Source organism: Urocitellus parryii, chromosome 11 (genome assembly GCF_045843805.1).
Source record: "Urocitellus parryii isolate mUroPar1 chromosome 11, mUroPar1.hap1, whole genome shotgun sequence".
Lineage (NCBI taxonomy): Eukaryota > Metazoa > Chordata > Mammalia > Rodentia > Sciuridae > Urocitellus > Urocitellus parryii.
The window spans coordinates 35,070,759-35,089,104 of NC_135541.1; the positions used below are offsets into that span (position 1 = coordinate 35,070,759).

An 18,346-nucleotide genomic window follows, 5' to 3' on the forward strand; every position below is an offset into this window, starting at 1 on the left:
CTCAATTATTCACCTCCTCTAGCCACACCCTATCTGCCTACAGTACAACTCAGTTAATCCCTATATATTCAGCTTTTATTTTTATTTTGAGACATGGTCTTGCTAAGTTACTGAGGACCTTGCTGAATTGATGAGGCTGGCCTGGAACCTAGCGATCCTCCTGCCTCAGCCTCCAGAATCACTAGGATCATAGGTATCTGCCACTGTGCTTAGCTCTGTTTCTTAATTAGGTGGATACATGGGTGCATACCTTTGTCAGAACATTTGTATTGTACATTTAAAATGGATACATTTGGGCCAGGGTTGTGGCTCAGTGGTAGAGTGCTTGCCTAGCATGCCTGAGGCACTGAGTTTGATCCCTGTAACCACATAAAAATAAACAAATAAAATAAAGGTATTGTGTACATCTTAAACAAAAATAAAATGGATACATTTTATCATGTAAGTTGTCATTCAATAAAGTTGATTAAATGTAGAATTGTAATTCTGGTAAGAATCTTACATGGTCTGACAACATACAATGGGAAGAACTGACATGGGCAAAGCAAGACACAATAATGAGTAGAAGTTAATTAATTAAGAGTGGAGTTGGTGTCAAGGAGATAGTATAAAAGACAATAGTATGTGCCTAGGTCCTGAAGTTGGAAAGTCCTTGACAAATTAAAGAATATTGAAAGAGGTTTTGTGTGGAAGGCAGAAAATAATGCAAAGGTAAGGCGAAACCATACGGGTCTTTGTTAAGTACTGAGTCATATCCTATGCACTGTGGAAAGCAGTTGACATTTTTTAAAATATTTTTTTAGTTGTGGATGGACACAATTACCTTTATTTATTTTTATGTGGTGCTGAGGATCGAACCCAGTGCCACACACATGCAAGGCACACGCTCTACCACTGAGCCACAACCCCAGCCCAGCAGTTGACATTCTTTAATTGGTGGTGAGGTGAGTGATGAGGAGGCTACTGAAATTGGTTATGGAACTAGTCTGGCTATTTTGTATTGAGAATGAATCTGAGGAGCTAGGGTAGATTCAGCAAGACTTTAGTGAGGATATCATTCCAAGAGGCCCGGATCTGTAATAGGGTGGTGGTGATGGGGAGAGGGAAAATTGAGGGTGTATTTAGGAAGAAAACAAATGACAGAACTTGGTAATGGACTGAAAGAGGAATATGGGAGGTTTGCCAGGAAGACTACTAGGTTTATGGTGTAAGTGTTAGGGTGGATGGTAGTGGTTTCATTTACAGAGGTAGGTAGCTGCGCTGGGGAAATACCAGGCTTTTAAAAGAGCTGGTAGGGGAAAGAAGAGTGCACTGGTATTGGACATTTTGAACCAATTTACATAAAAAAGAAATCTTTAACATTGAGTATAGCAGTGTAGCTTATTTATTCAGCTAGCACTTACTGAGCCCTTAGTGCAGTACTGTGCTATGTGTTGTAGAGGGTAACAGAACTACAAAAGTACAAAATAATAATTGGATGTTTTGGAATTTAATAGAGGCCTGGGAGAAGTAACCACAGACAAAAACAGAGCAGAAAGGAGATTGCCCTTCAGATCCTTTATGTCCCTGATTTCCTGAATTTTGGGTGTTTCGCTGTCGAGGTCGTTTAAGCCCAAACTTTAGATGTAATTTTAAGTTATGCCATCTGGATCTTTGAAGAATCTTCACAAGACACCTACATTCCTTATGGAGCCACGGCACAACAGCAGGCCCATGGGAAGCCTCATCGATTAATAAAATTAAACAGGCATCCCGAGCTTTTGTTTATTGATATACAGTAGTATGCTTCTCTCCCGCCTTCCTCCACCCCCATGCGACACAAACAAACTTTCAGAAGCAAAATCATTATCAAGATAAGACTTCTGGGTCCAGGCTCCATAGTTACCTGCAGCTGCCAAAATGCTGAGGTGAGTGTAGGTGAAGCATTTTTACCGCTGTGACCTGATCCTTCCTCACCACCCAATGGGGCGCCCCGCGGCCGAATCCCTGAAGCCAACCTGGGTCCCCGTGAGCGACAACTGTCCTGGCCGGGTGCCGCGGCATATTTCTCAGGCGGCGCCCAGGCTACGTTGGGAGGCAGCAGCCGCTCGCCTCCCCTCCAGCAGGTGACCCATGGCCAATCGCCAGGGGTCTCTTTGCCAGGAGCCGGCAGGGCCAGCCAATCGGGGCGGTCCCTAAGCCGCGGCGCGGGCGGGGCTGAGGGACGCGGTGCCCCGGGGGACGGGCTGAACCTCTGGCTGGGCCGTCTGCGCCGCCGCCCGGGGATCTGATCGAAGGAGTAGAAGAGGGGTGCGCAGGAGCAGCCCCCGCTCCCGCCCCAGGAGGCACCGAGGGCGGGGGGCCTCAGCGAATGGCTTTCTTGCTGGCCGCTTGCGGAGTGAGTAGACCCCGAGGGTCTGGGAGAGGGGCTGGTCCCCACCCCTGAGTCCCCGGGGTCCCTGCAGCCTGCCCTGGCAAAGGCCGGAGGCGCCAGTGTCGTGCTTCCCCTGCCTCCTTCTCGCCGCCCTTTGGGGTGAGTAGGACGACGTGGCTGCCCAGGCCCCTCTTCCTGGGGAGTTCTCACTTCCTCAACAGTGATGGGTAGAAGGAAGGTTGTTGGCCTCCAAACCCGGCTTAGGAGGGAATCGCTTTCCTTTCCTTTTTTTTTTTTTTAGATCATTTTTGTGGAACTCATTTTTCTTTTAGAAAGCTGACTCAGAGTGTAATTTTAAACATAAAAGTTAAAGCTTTTTTATCCCCCCATGGAAAGCTTAAATTTGACCAGTTGTCCACTAATAGGATCTCCAGTTGCAAACCAAATTACTTTTTGATGTTTTGCTTTAAACACTGTGCTCTTGCTTGACCCAGTATTTTTGTATATATTTATGGGTGCTATTTTTTGTATGTGTATGTGGTGGGAGGTGGTTTGTGCTTTTTTGAGTATCTGTTGCAAATATATTGAAAACTTTGGTATAGTTCTATGGGGTTCACTAAACAACTTGAAGGGTAGATTTTAGGTTCTCAGCCTGCCTTAGTGAAATTTGCTTATAATTAATAGACTAGGAAGCAGTTTTGAATCGTGTCCTTTTTTCATGGCATTTATATTGTATATTTAACAAGTATTTTTATCTTGAAAGATTGAACAAGATAAATTCTTGCTGATTTGAAGTAAGTTTTTCCTAAAATATTTTTTTAGTTGTAGTTGGACATAATATCTTTATTTATTTTTATGTGGTGCTGAGGATGGAACCCAGTGCCTCAGGCGTGTGAGGCAGGGGCTCTACCAATGAGCTACAGCCGCAGCCCAAACTAACTTGGTTTTGTTTGTTGATCAAACTGTATAACTTTTTAGATGTGTTAAGGAAATTAAAGACAAATCAAGTAATTATTTACTAGCATCTCATTGGTGAAGCTGGGAGGTTTTGTTTTTTTTTTTCATAGTTTTAAGAGTTTTAGCAGTGAATTTTAAAGTTGGAAATTCTCAATTATTTGTGAATCATCTCACAAGACATTGCTTATATTAAACTGAGTAAGTGAGAAAGCTCTTTAACGATTAGTATCAGCATCTCTGATTTACTTTTACTTAGAAAAAATAAATTTTAATACTTTTATTTTTGGTGTAATGCAGCAAGAGACTGCTTCAATAAAAATGCCATATTTCCTTTCCTAATCCTGGGAATTGTTAAGGATGCTGTTGTTTGTATGTATATGGGGAGGGAGATGGTTTTATACATCATTAAAAACTCAGATTTTTAGTCTGAGTGCTTAAGTGAACAGCAAGAAAGATAAGAAGTTTTATTTCCAAAAGTGTCCTGAGTTTGGTTTGTACAGGAATGAAGTACTTGAAATGCCCTTTAATATTATCAGAGGCTGCAAAGATCATTGGTCACATCCATTTGGTATTTCCAAAGTTCTAGGTGATATGCAGGGTTTTTTGTTTAATATGAAGAGATTGTGTTCAGTAGTAATTTAACCACTCAGCCATTCCCAGTTGATTTGAAGATCAGCAGGGAATTTAGTTGAGTACAAATTTGGTCCATCTATGAAAGAGCATTGTGATATTACCTGATTGAAAAATCATGCAGTTGTCTGGCTTACAGGATGTTGATTGAGAGAGAGGATGATGACAAGAAAATAATTTATAATCATGCTTTTATTCTACAAAGCAGATACTAAGATGTCCCCTATATGTTGAGTTTGTTAATATCTAAACACTGTAGACCAATAATTGATATTTATGCCAATGATTTTGATATAAAGGAACCATTTGTATGATTAATATAATGTACTTACTAAAATTTTGTAAGATTTTCAGTAAAAGTTTAAAACAAAGATTGTTAGGCTTGAAAAAATAGTTCTTAGATTGAAGATATATTAAGCAAATAGTCAAGTAACATTATGAAGTCAAGTAACAATAAGTGCTGGCGAGGATGTGGGGAAAAGGGTACACTTGTACATTGCTGGTGGGACTGCAAATTGGTGCGGCCAATATGGAAAGCAGTATGGAGATTCCTAGGAAAGCTGGGAATGGAACCACCATTTGACCCAGCTATCGCCCTTCTTGGTCTATTCCCTGAGGACCTTAAAAGAGCATACTATAGGGATACTGCCACATCAATGATCATAGCAGCACAATTCACAATAGCTAGACTTTGGAATCAACCTAGATGCCCTTCAATAGATGAATGGATTAAAAAACTGTGGCATTTATACACAATGGAGTATTACGCAGCACTAAAAAACGACAAAATCATGGATTTTGCAGGAAAATGGATGGCATTAGAGCAGATAATGCTAAGTGAAGCTAGCCAATCCTTAAAAAACAAATGCCAAATGTCTTCTTTGATATAAAGAGAGCAACTAAGATCAGAACAGGGAAGAAGAGCATGAGGAAAAGATTAACATTAAACAGAGACGAGTGGGGTGGGAGAAAGGGAGAAAGAAGGGAAACTGTATGGAAATGGAAGGAGACCCTCATTGTTACACAAAATTACATATAAGAGTTTGTGAGGGGGAAGGGGAAAAAAAAAACAAGGGAGAGAATTAAACAACAGCAGATGGGGTAGAGAGGGAAAATGAGAGGGAAGGGGAGGGGGGATAGTAGGGGATAGGAAAGGTAGCAGAATAAAACAGTCATTAATATGGTATTATGTAAAAATGTGGATGTGTAACCGATGTGATTCTGCAACTTGTATTTGGGGTAAAAAATGGGAGTTCATAACCCACTTGAATCAAATGTATGGAAGATGATATGTCATGAGCTTTGTAATGTTTTGAACAACCAATAAAAAAAAAGAAAAAATAGTTCTTAGATTGAAGATATATTAAGCAAATAGTCCCGTTTAAATATTTTGATGAATTGTGAAGTTCTACCTCCAGAGATAATAGTTATTTAAAATCATTTTCCATCTTTGTTTTCTGTGACCAGTCACCAGGTTCTGTTTGCCTTGGTAATGTCTTTTTTTCCTAGATGATAAAGCTTTAATTTTCCTTCATCATCTTTCACCTAGACTTCTGGAAAAATCTTCTGACCAGTCTTTGACTGTACTTTCCCCACTCATCCTTTTTAATAAAAAACAAACCTGACTGAATCGCTGCCATGCTTAAAAATATTTTGATTTCCTGTTGTTAAAGTCCAGTTGTTTCACATATCTTTGGAGGCCCTTCACAATCTGGTCCCAATTCTGTTTTTCACACAGCCTTGTTAGTTTACCTGGTTGTAACTCAGGTAGTAGGCCATCAGGTCTTGCTCAACATATGGGCATCTATCTTCCTTCAGAATGAGAGTACTCTTATCTTTTCAGTGGCTACTACAGTATTTTGTTCATGTCCCTGTATTACAACTTTCACTAAGTTGTTTATTTTGCTCACATGTCTTGATTTTTGCATTAGGCCAGAGATCAAAGGTTCTTACTCATCTTTGTATCCCCAGGGCCTTTGTCCCTAATCAAGTGCTTGGTTTGCTGGAATAGAAAGGTGTGATGATACTGTTCCTCACCTGTCATAAGGGTCACAGCTGAAACCCCTATAACAGAAGACAGATTTTAAGAAAAAAGCTTAATAGATGTGTTTATTTAAAAGTTTTACATGTTAAGAGGGCCTTCACAGTGAATACCTAAAGACCCAGGGAAAACTTTATGTGAAGAATAGACAGCTGTGTAGAATGTGGTTGAACAAAAAGGTGTATGACCAATGTAATAAATTGAATGAGGGAAACTGTGTAGTCATTATCATTCTTTGTCTCAGTATAACATTCCTTCATCCTGGGTAATGGGGAAGGACCCCTTCCAAAATGAAGGTCAAATAAGGTAGGTCAGAGGTATCTACACCCAAAGGTGGGGGTATATTTCTAGGTATTATAGCTGGCTTTGGGAGAGGTTCTAGTTTCTCTGGCCTACCTTGTGAAAGAAAGTATAGCAGGAAAAAAAAAAAAAAGCCGGAGAAGTTTAGAAAGATATGCTTCTGAGATCCTTGCAGTGTTCTTCAGTTGAAAGAGCCATATTTTGGGATTTTTTTTTTTTTTTGGTTCCAACAGTACATAGTAGGTGTTTTAACACATGCTTATTATGTGATCAAAATATGAGAAATATAATATTGTAAATATGCAAACTTTTAACTCAGTTGTACTGGCTCAGTTTTTCCTTGTGAAATAAAGTCTCCCAGGTCACTAAAGTTCTTGGTTACCAGCAGACTGGAAAGACAAGGGACTGAAGTAGGTTTTAGAAACATGTTATAAATGGTGGGCAGATTCTGAACACCCCTCACCTCCAAATATGTCCTCTAATAAGTTGAAATAATGCTAAGAGCCATGCTTGCATAGTTTGGTCCCAGTGCACTAATTTTATCACAAGAAAAAGCTTGCTAAGTTGTATTGTAAGAGAATTCAGGGCAGTTACTTGGAAGGCATAGACATAATAGTCATTCAACAAATATTTGTATCATGAATGAATGGTGAGGTCCATCTGGTACCTGCATGCACATGCTTGAGAGACATTTTGCACACTTCCTACGGAAGTTTACCTATTTCTGGAGGCACCTTTTAGAACTTGGCTTCATTACTATATTGACTGAGGAACTTATTTTGTTTTTTCTAAAATGTGCCACTTCAACCAAGTTATTCTGCTTTACCCCATTGTTTCTTTGCATTCTCTGCATTCCTGAGAATGTTTTTTAAATCTGATTGCTTTAGTCTTTCTCCCTTAGTTTCTAGGTTACACTAAATGGTAGTTGGCTTGAGTTTTAACATTTTTTATCATACCAAAGAGGATGTGGTCGCAACTTACAAGTTCTTACTATCTTTATTTAAATTAAAATAATTTTTCTAAGATGAATAAGTAGACCCCAGAGGTATTTACTCTCTGGGTGAATAAGGTTGTTTACTTGGAGATACTCCTTTCACAGAATCCTAAAAGTGGAAGAAATCTTAAAAATTCGAATTCAGAATTCAGTCTCTGTTTTTTTCCCTTCTCTTTTTCTTTCCCTTTTTTTTTTTTTTTTTTTTTTTAAATAGTGGAAGTAGGAGTTTCCGAGAAGCCAAATGATTTGTTCAGAGTCACACGGGAAGACCCTTACTTTCTAGGACTTAAGCCTAGATGATGCTTGCTTTGTTGTTATATCTAGAAAGTGTCAAGGTGCTGCTCTGGTGGATCTGCATGTGTTGCTTCTTAAACCCCAGTACTTTCTCCAGTTCAGCTACTAATTTTGATTTCCTTCAAAGTCAGCATCCAGATCTGAAAAATACCATCTTATATGTCTCTAAAAGAATATTATTCTTCATTTGGTCTTTTTAAAAAATATTTTCTTAGTTATACTTGGGCACAATACCTTTATTTTGTTTATTTATTTTTATGTGGTGCTGAGGATCGAACCCAGTGCTTCACATATGCAAGGCGAGTGCTCCACCACTGAGCCACATGCCAGCCCTGGTCTTGTGTTTTTTAACCTCTCTTTGAGTTTATACTAGCCCTTCAGTCTGGGAGTATATCTTTTCTGGTTATTCTCCACTTTCTTACAGATTCATTTTCTGCTTTTTGTTCTATGCTCCAGGAGCCTGAACTTTACAGCCTGTATCACCTGGTGTCCTTTGTCCTTAGGCTTCTGTTTGGGTTTAGTCAATGGGAGGCAGCAACAGAAGATGGAAAGTTAAAAGAAAGAGAACCTTTGGAGTATTTATTGCCACTGCTCCTTCCCTGCTTTGATGCAGTTTTAGCAGTGACTGTCCTACAGCTGCAGTATACACTGAGTAGCTCCTCCTGTGATTGGCCCATGATAACATTATTCCTTGCTACTTCAGAATAGGAGTAGTAAAGACTTCCTGCTGCTCCCTTATTCCTGGGGTCTTCAGCATCCCTTGTTTCCTTAGCCCTGCAATCACTTCTACAGTCACTTTATTAAAGAAATGTTCAAACACTTCATCTGATAATGCTGTTTTCTGCCATGGCCCACTGCTGTATATTTCTTCCCCTTTTCTGTCCAAATCCTGCATTGTCAAATGCCACCTCTCAGAAATCTTTCTTATTCTTATAACTTTCTCCTTAAATCTTCTAGTGCCTTTCTTTTATCATTTATTTTACCTTGCTCAAATCAGTTATTTGTAGACAGATGTTTATGTCTTCTAATAGATTGAAACTCTTTTAAGACAAGATCACTGTCTGCTTCACCTTGGCATTCCTAACATGGCCAACATAGAGCCATAGTCATAGGAGATGCCCAAGGAGAAAGTAACTATTGTAACACGGAATTCTATACCCAGAGTAGTATGTATAAAAATGTGCTCCTAAGATTTGGCCAGAGAGAATGAGCTTTTAGAGGGATGAGATGACTTGTAATGTAGTAAATCTTTTTGTAATAACTAAGTGTGTGATTTATGATTTTTATCATGAATACTCTGGTTTATAATGTGCGAGAACTTATAGTTCTTGGATACTTTTTTATGTTTAAATAGTAATACTGGGTTGAGGATGTAGGTCAGTAGTAGAGCACTTGCCTATTGTGTGAGTGTTTGGGTTCAATCACCAGCACCACACACAAAAAACAAAAACAAAAACCTGTCAGGCAGGTTGCAATTCATTCTAGTCCTGTTTCAGATCATCTTGATAGGTTTCTGACAATAATTGAACTAAATCAGGGAAATTTCGTATACACTTTTAATAACTATCAAAAATGTGCCTGTATTTTCATGTGACATTCATTGGAAGCTAAAATCAGATATATAAAAACAACTTTGACATATGTAATTTTAAGGGATAAGGTGCCAGAACACTTGTAGAACCACCTGTTCTTTTCAGTTCAGGATTGTTTTTGTTTTGTTTGTGTGAAATATAAGCCTTGTTTTAGTCTGATTCCTTTGTCATGTTAGCTCTCCTCTGGCATTAATTTGTTGATTTGTTATATTTGCTGTAAAGAGATCTAGTTTTTTTTTTTTGATGGTAGAATTTTTTTATTAAGAATAAAGCAAACATACATGAAGTTGATGATAAGGGGAGGTATAGTACTTTATATTTTTTGGAAAAATGTTAATATTGTAGTAAAATCACTCAAGTTAAAAATATTAAATTAATGAGATCTAGTTTTGTTAGATAAATCAGGTTTTGTTTTGGAAAACATAATCAAATTTCTAACAAGTATTATGCTATGAGAATTCTGCAGTTATTTCAAAGCTCGAACTAACTACTAAAATTCTCGGTTTAAAGATTTACATGTTTAATTTTTTCTAGTTATACATAGACTAGATTTCCTGGAAACTTTCCTAAAGCATTTATATTTGGTAGATGGTTAAAAATAGACTTTCTAAAGTCTTTTAATAGCTGTTAATCTGAGGTTGGGGAAGGGAAGAATGTATTTTTTTTTAATTCCATACTAGCAAGCTACTGAATTTAATTTAGATACTAGAATGACATAAGAAAGATTTTGCAAGTAGCCAGATCAACTAAAGTGTCTCAGAAGAAATGCTTTGGTTGACTGCCAAATACCATATGGTCAAAACAGTGCTTTGTTAGGTGATGTGATGTAGTAGATGTTTTTGTTCTTCCTGATATTGCTTTCTTGAATGTTGAGTCATGCTCATGTTGTTGGCAGGAAGGGTGTGGAAAAAAAAAAGTTAAGTATTATGCTTTGTTTTACTGGCCATTTTTCTTCTCACCATTTCATTTATTTCAGTATAGTGGTGATTGCTAAGTTTTAAGTACTTTTTATTGCCTTGTACTTTACCTTTAAATGATGTTACAGCTGGGGCTATGGCAGGTCACTTGCCTGCCACACCTGAATTTTTTTATACTACATTTTATACTACATACTTGGAAAGGTTTTTGAGCACTGTCAGTATTGCCACATTTATTTCTTTAACATATTTTGAAAATGTGTACTTAGAAAAAATTAAACATGAATATAAATAGTAGAAACAAAGAGTCTCTTAAATGCTCCCAGTCCTCAATCCCACTGCTCTGGAGTAACAGCATTTTATGTTTTGGTTCATGTTTTATTTCAGCATGTGGTGTATGTGTGTGTGTGTGTAAATAACCTTTTAAAAATGTATCTTCTAGTGTATAACAAATAGCTTTTTAAAAATGCAGCTTTAATATTACTTGTGTCTCTAATGTTATGTAAGTACTCATTATCAATAGAATTCTGGTATTTTTTTTTAATTTCTATAGTTTGCTTTCTGCATTCAGACACTGTAAACTCATTTAAGATTTTTTTCTTTAAAGATAATTTGCTGTATCTGAATACTCAGAATCTTAATGCTTTTCATGATATTTATATGTTGAAAATGTTACATTCTTATGATAGAGGGTAACCAGGTACTTTATTGTCTAAATGGGGACACTTTTGAGAGTGAAGGAGGCTGCTAATAATAATTTTGCCTAGATAGCAGGCATAAAGACTGTCCTATGCAAACATGTGTATGGTCATCCTATTTATAGACTTTAGGTTTTTGTTTTGTTTTGTTTATTTAGTTGCTTTTCATACTGCTTTGTTGAAATAAACTGGGAGAATCTTAAAAAAAAATTTAAAAAAGCGCCAGTGATTTCAATAGAGGAAAATGCTACAAATCTCAGACTTCTGTTGTCCAGTTGCTTGAGTAACCAAATCACTTTACGGAGTCAATGCTGTTTTTTGTTTCATAAGTCCAAGGGTTATGTAAGATTTTAGCAATAGGTGAGTAAGAGTAAGAGTTGTGCTAAGACTTGGTGTGATGATTGAAATTCATGAATTTTAGCTAGTGTCTGTACCTGATTTCTGTTTGGCAAAGCACTCTATTTCGGTCACATTTATAAGAGCAATTCAGATTTGTTAGTAGATTTCTAAAAGACAGAAACAACTACCTATAAACTGTTTTCTTTGTAAATTTAAATCAAAAAGCAATTCTAGTTTTTCAGAGATGATAGTCTTAAGGAAAAAATAGGCTTTCTTTATACTGTTTGACTCTTGGTTTTCAAGGTAATAATTTTAGGTAAAATAACCAATACTTTTCTGTATCTCATATTGGATATTTTTTCTCATCTGATTTCTAGACAGCATTCATTTCATCACTTGTTTTGTCTGTTGCTCATACCTTATTTTATTACTATCATTATCTATTATCTTCAGAGTTCATCAACTTAATGTTTCATTTCCTATTTAAGGAGACTCTAAATACAATTTAACTTAGTGCTTTTATGCTTTTCTTGATTGTGTATCTCTGAAAAATTGCACGTTGTTTATAGTATTAGCTGATTTTTTTTTTTTTTAAGTTCAACCAGTATCCTTTGTGACTTCTTTATGTTAAACACTGTGTGGAGTTTGGGATTATAGTGGTGAATCCGGGTGATCTGAGACTCCAAATTATAAAGGGAAGTAGAATACCTACTATTGTATTTACACATATTTTCCTCATTTTGTCTGCCTAGAAACCTCAAATGGTTTTTGTTATTATATTATCTTATTCTGGAGAAAATGGAGAAAGAAAAAGTGACTTGGCTAGAGCACACAGGTAATTTATTAGGAAGTTGCAGACTCAGCGTGCAAAACTAGATCAAACCTTAAAGCTTGTGCACATTTTTATTTTTTATTTTTTTAAATGTTTATTATTTAGTTGTAGTTAGACACAGTACCTTTGCTTCATTCATCTATTTTCATGTGGTGCTGAGGATCGAACTCAGGGCCTCACAAGTACTAGGCTAGCGCTCTACCTCTGAACCACAACCCCAGCCCTTGTGCTCATTTTTAATACCTTAAACTCCTTGAGGCAATTTTCAAGTTATGTTTTTGTATCCTTATGTTATAAGAACTCTTTTCAAATTTCATTGATTTAATAGAAAAGTGTAATGTATTTGAAGCCAGAGGACTAGGTTAGAATCCCTGTTTTATTAAAAAAAAAAAATCTAGCTGGAAGATTTGAGTAATAAGCAATATCTGTCTACTAAGTTGTGATGATGAAAGGAGAAAATGTAAAGTGTCTAGCAAGATACCTAATACTATAAAAAATTTTAATAGGTATCCATGGTGAATCCATGGTATTAAGACTGCTTACTCAAACTATGGGGGGGCGGGAAACCTCACTTTTTAGGCATTCTTGGAAAACCCAGCAATTTTTGGTAAGATACCTAGAGCTACCGTGTTGATAATAGAAAATTTAATTTGAAGCCTTGGATTGTCACTACACTGACTTAATGGAAAGTACTTCTCTGAAGGTACTGTGGAGAATATGGTTTAATACTAGGCTCAATTTTATGGACATTTTAAAATTGATAATTTTATTCCAAATGAACTGATAGTTGAGTATTACTCTTCAGGATTAAAATTAGGTAGAAATTTTTTCCCTCAGAATTTCTCTGTTATCTTTAATTCCTATTTTTCCTTTAGCTGAAGTGGATAAATCTTAGGGATAAATAGGGATTATAAATGTTTCAAAATGTTCAGTTATCTAGGGAAATCACAGATTAGCAAGCTTCACTTAAAATTGTGATCTTGTTAGTATTTCTGATTTTTTAACATACTTTTTTCATCATTAAACCAACTTTTAAGACATCTGATAGGGAGACAACATGGTTTTATCTCTTTAAAAATTTAATTTGCTAACTTAAATTTCAAAGGGACAGAAAAGCCAATGAATTTGGCATAATGTTTTGTTTTTTAACTTGTTACTTGCTGCTTATGTACCTGTTTTTCCTCTGTATAGTTACAGATTTTCTCTTATTTTTCCTTTACTTGATTATTGATTCAGACTCACAGTATGGTAACTTTCTATTCTCTCTTTTCCTTACGTTTATGGAAGATCAGTACTACACTTGCTTTTTTCCAGTCTTCTGGTATCTCTCCAGTTCTTGAATTTTCAAAAATAATTGTAAGTGATTCAATTGTAAGTATATCCTATACTTCTTTCATTAGATGAAAGCTTATTTGTGATGCATGTCATCTCAAATTGCTAATTGTTAACAGAAACTTTCCAAGTAACTTATATTTTAATCAAAATGGCATTCTTGTAAAGTTATCATTAAATATAAGGTATTTTTTTTACTAATTTCAAGAAATCATCTACTTTTATTCATATCCATGTCATTTATTTTTTACTGAGGTTGTTTTCTTTTGTATTTTATCTTTGTTGAATTTTTAAGCTATTTTTTTTCTTTTACAGTTCTACTACTGACAGCTTACCCTGTTTTCTTGTTATTCTAAAGTTTTTTGAGACTTACAGTATTTTCCTTCCTCTTTTTGCAACATATTATATATGTTTTTTTGTCCTGTGATTAAGAGAAAGTACTGCAGATAGAGTACTTAGTTCTTTTAAGTTTTCACTGAGAAGTAAGATTTGATATGAAAATTCTCACCTGTTATAATTTTATCTATCTATCTATCTATTTATTTTTTTGTACTGGGGATTGAACCCAGGGGCACTTTACCACTGAGATAGTTTATTTTTTGAGGTGGGTCTTGCTAAGTTGCTAAAGATGGGTTTTGAACTTCCCACCCTCCTACCTGTCTTAGCTCCCAAATAGCTGGGATTACAGGGGTGCACCATGGTGGCTTGCTTGTGAAATTCTTTAAACAATATTATTACTAAGCCTTCCTGTTGTTACACAAGTTAACCATAAATTTCTTAATTTCCTGATTCTGATCTCAAGAAGACCCTAAATGACGTTTACTTCCAGTGTTATTTCTCTTCCTCTGTTAACAGGAATTACTTAAAAAGCTTTTACTGCCTGTCTCAAAAGTTGTCTCCTGTGAAGTTTTACTTAAGGGAGTATCTCTCCAAAGCAGCTTTGCATGTACTTCAGGCAGTTTTAAGGACTTCCCTTGCAGTTCTCTCTCTCTCTCTCTCTCTCTCTCTCTCTCTCTCTCTCTCTCTCTCTCTTTTAAGTATACATTTTAAATAGTGTTTAGTGTCCCAGCTAAAGTAATTTATCAGGAATTGATTTAATTTTTACTGATTTGTTAGCTTTTAAGCCCTTTCTGAGAAAAGCGGTTCCTGTAGATTGGGCTTGATGTATGTTTCTCTCTTTTCTCTGGATGTGTAGATCATGACAAAGAATTATCTGTTATTCACCATGACTATGTATTTATTTTAGTTTTCTTTATTTTTAAAAAATTTTTTAATATTTATTTTTTAGTTGTAATTGGACACAATATCTTTATTTTATTTACTTATTTTTATGTGGTGCTGAGGATCGAACCCAGGGCCTCACACATGCCTCACACATGCTAGGTGAGCGCTGTACTGCTGAGCCACAATCCCAGCCCCTTAGTTTTCTTTATTAGCAAAGAACTCTTGAAAGCTAGAGACTATTTTGCCTTTAGTATATTAACCCATAAGTGGGTTTTTTTTCTTTATATATATATTTCTAATTTTTTATGATTAAATTGAAATTTAATTTCTATGGAGATTTTTCTATCTCAATTTCTTGTTAAATGAAGAAAATTTGTATTTATTTCCCTATAATTGCAGTGTTTAAACTGTAAGTGAATCCCTACAGAAATTGTCACTTTATAGGCTATGACACAAATTAGGGAGCAATAACCTCTTTGGTCCTGATTGCCAACAATTTAACATAATCACTTCAGTTAACTGCTGAAGAACATGGATAGAGGAGAAAAGAAGGGAGGGAACAGAGAAAGGAAAAGAGAATCAGAACAGAAAGGCAAAAGAAACTAGGGGAAGACTGGTATTGTGATTGACAGTTGCCAGATGCTGCAGCCAGGCTGCATGTGTTCATTTAACACTGCAACAGTGAGCTAGCACTGGAGGATGCAGTGATGACTGAATGGTACATACCTGCCCTTCATATAATCTTTTAGAGAAATCAACCATTAAGTGTAACCATAAAACATGACCAGAATATTAGAATGCATATCTGCTGTCAGACTACTTGATCTCAAGAAGTGTGCAGTCCTTCCCTGTTCTCAGTTCTTTTAAGGGGAAGACAGAACACCCTCAGTGTGATAAAGGATTGTATTAGTCCTGTTTAAAAATAAAACTCCATTGAAAAGGATTATTATGATTAAATGCAGTGCCTCAGTGTTCTAAATGTTGAATGGAAAGAGGAACAGATAATTCAAGATAATTTTTATGAAATAGTCTCTATCATCTCGAGATATTCAAATGAAGACTAGAGACTCAAAGACATTATAAAAGTAACTTCTGTGAATGGGAAGTTAGAGTAGGTGACAGATAATGAAACTTGTGATACTTTTTTTCTAGTACATTCTTATTAAACAGTTTAATTATAAGTTTTTTTGGTAAGTTTGTATATGTTATCAATTGTAGAAGAGTTAAAAGGATTTTCTTTTTGAGTACATGCAGAATTATGGATTACTATGCAAAAGAGGTTAGGCCAATTCTGATAACTGTCATTATGAAACTTTCCATTGTACATTACCTGAAGAAAAATGGTTTGGTGAGTAGATCTTTGAATATTGGATATTGAAAAGCATGGAGATTCTTCTTAAGGTAAAGGAAAGTTTCGGAAGACTATTCAGATTCAGGATTGAGAAGAGAGATGAGTGAGGTTCATATATGATTCTAGCAACATCAAAGGATCATTTTTAAAGAATTAATTATAGGATTCAGATTGAGGTAGTGTAAATTTGTTTCTTTTTATTTCCTGGAAGATTTTTAATCTAATAGTGATTTGTTCAATAGAATATGTTAATCAGACTTTTATAGTGGTAATTCTAAATGGTTTCAAAAGGGAGTCTTAAAGGCATCTCTCACGTAGATGCCTCACCTTTTCACTTATGAATAAGTTGTTGATCTTTTAAAATATTTAGCAAGAATGATGTATTTAGCTGATTTTAGTTAAATCATTGATAATTATGTTATAATATTCTAGGAAAAACAGAACAAAACAAAAGCCAGGCCAAGCATTCCTTCTAATTTTTCTGTAGCATAATAACAGGGAAAGAAGTAGCTCCCTTCTACTATAATATCCATGAAATGTTATATGTTTATCCTTCCTTTTCTTCATCTTTATTATACTTGACAAATCAAATGTTTCTAATAGAAAGTTCTTTAGATTATCTATTTAAAAAAATGAAGATCTTTAACCAAATTTTATAAATATATCTAGATTGTGTGTACATTGTTTGTTATGATTTTTTTGTTCTTAAACTGCTTTTTTCATATATAATATCACATATATACTGGTTCAAGCAGTTTTTTTTTACATATATGTGAAAAAACGAATAGGCAGATTTATTACCTTTGAATTTTTTTTTTTAATATTTATTTATTTATTTTTTAGTTTTTGGCGGACACAACATCTTTGTTTGTATGTGGTGCTGAGGATCGAACCCGGGCCGCATGCACGCCAGGCGAGCGCGCTACCGCTTGAGCCACATCCCCAGCCCATTACCTTTGAATTTTGAAAAACAAAAGAATTACAAGTTTTTTTTTTTTTTTTCCCTACCACATTCTTAACAGGACTTAGTAAAATTCTAAGTTTTGGCTCAGAATCCGAATTTTAGATTGAGAATAACAACAATAGCAAAAGTAATAATTGATAGTGTTGGCTGTCATCGTCTTTGGTATATGTAATAGCTGCCGAAATAATAATAGGAGGAGGAGGAGGTAGAAAGAAGACAGAATGTTAGATAGAGAGTCATGGTGCCTTTTTAGGGCCTGAGCCAAAATTAGAAACTAGGTTTGCCAACCCACTGTCCTTTCCATAAGACCCAACCATCTCAATTTGTTTTGAGATAATGACTGTGAAATGCTTTAATACTATTAATAGAAGTGTTATATGTGCAAAGATGAAGTATTGCTGTAATATAAACTTTAACCTCAGTTTACTATATTGTGGGAGATGTGAAAATGAGCTCATTTAGAATCAATTTTTTGATTGAAAGGGAAGATAAGAAAAGGTCAACTTTGAGATAGGTATGCTGAGCTGTTCCTCCTATATTCACCCATTTAGTATACGGAGTTATGTAGTTGGGATAGGACTCTTTATTTATTTTTTTTGGGGGGGTACTGGGGATTGAACTCAGAAGGTGCTCTACCACTGAACTATGGGAGATACTACAACCCAGTCCTTTTTTTTTTTTAATCTTAATTTTAAAATTTTTGAGACAAGGGCTGGGGTTGGCTCAAGCAGTAGAGTGCTCGTCTCGCATGTGCAAGGCGCTGGGTTCAGTCCTCAGCACCACATAAAAATAAAGGCATTGTGTCCAACTACAACTAAAAAATAGTTAAAAAAATTTTTTTTTGAGACAGGGTCTCATTAAGTTGCTGAGTGTTTCGCTAAGTTGCTAAGGCTGACCTGGAACTTGTGATTCTTCTGCCTTAGCCCTCAAGTCCCTAGGGCTTGTGGAGTATGCCACCAAGCCTGGCTTGGGTTAGGATTTTGGCAGTAATATTTCCTTATCCTATTTCCCTGCTTAACTATGTGACAACTGGGCATGCATATTTGGTAAGCTGATAATGTTGTTTTCTCCAACTGTTTTGTTCTTTATACCTAGGATTGATGTGTTTTTCAGGCAGAGCTGATTAAGAACCTTTGAGTGAAGTTAAAACATAGAAATTCATGTTCTCCTGGAATTAAAAGTTTATGTGACAAAAAGTAGAACATACCATGGCTGAATTTTTAAACTGAGAAATAAGTGGGTCCTCTAAATAAGTAAACATTTACACCATGTCCAGAGTATAGTGTTCGTGCCAAGGGTGAAAGTAAGTAGGGAACTTAATTAGGAGAGAAGTTTTGTCACTTTCATTTAGAAAGGGGCATGTTAGAAGAAGCGAGGATTTTAAGGTTCTTTTTAAAATTTTAATAGAATAACTGTAAAAAAGGAATTTTTAGTTGTAGATAGACACAATACCTATATTTATTTTTGTGTGGTGCTGAGGATGGAACCCAGTGCCTCACAAGTGCTAGGCAAGTGCTGTACCACAGAG

General features: G+C 35.8%; 1 protein-coding gene across 7 annotated transcripts in view; it reads left to right on the forward strand.

The window, feature by feature from the left end:
• Positions 1-18,346, forward strand: part of Osbpl9 (oxysterol binding protein like 9) — a 135,466-nt gene that overhangs the window by 76,926 nt on the left and 40,194 nt on the right. For 3 of the 7 annotated variants that reach the window (XM_026381764.2, XM_026381770.2, XM_026381775.2), the window contains one exon: positions 13,235-13,303. The exons of 3 other annotated variants lie outside the window; for them this stretch is intronic. In XM_026381764.2, the coding sequence (XP_026237549.1) occupies positions 13,235-13,303 (69 nt within the window). Of the gene's footprint in view, positions 1-2,245; positions 2,378-13,234; positions 13,304-18,346 lie in introns of those variants that run through there. One more of the 7 variants, XM_026381798.2, reaches the window with a different exon arrangement.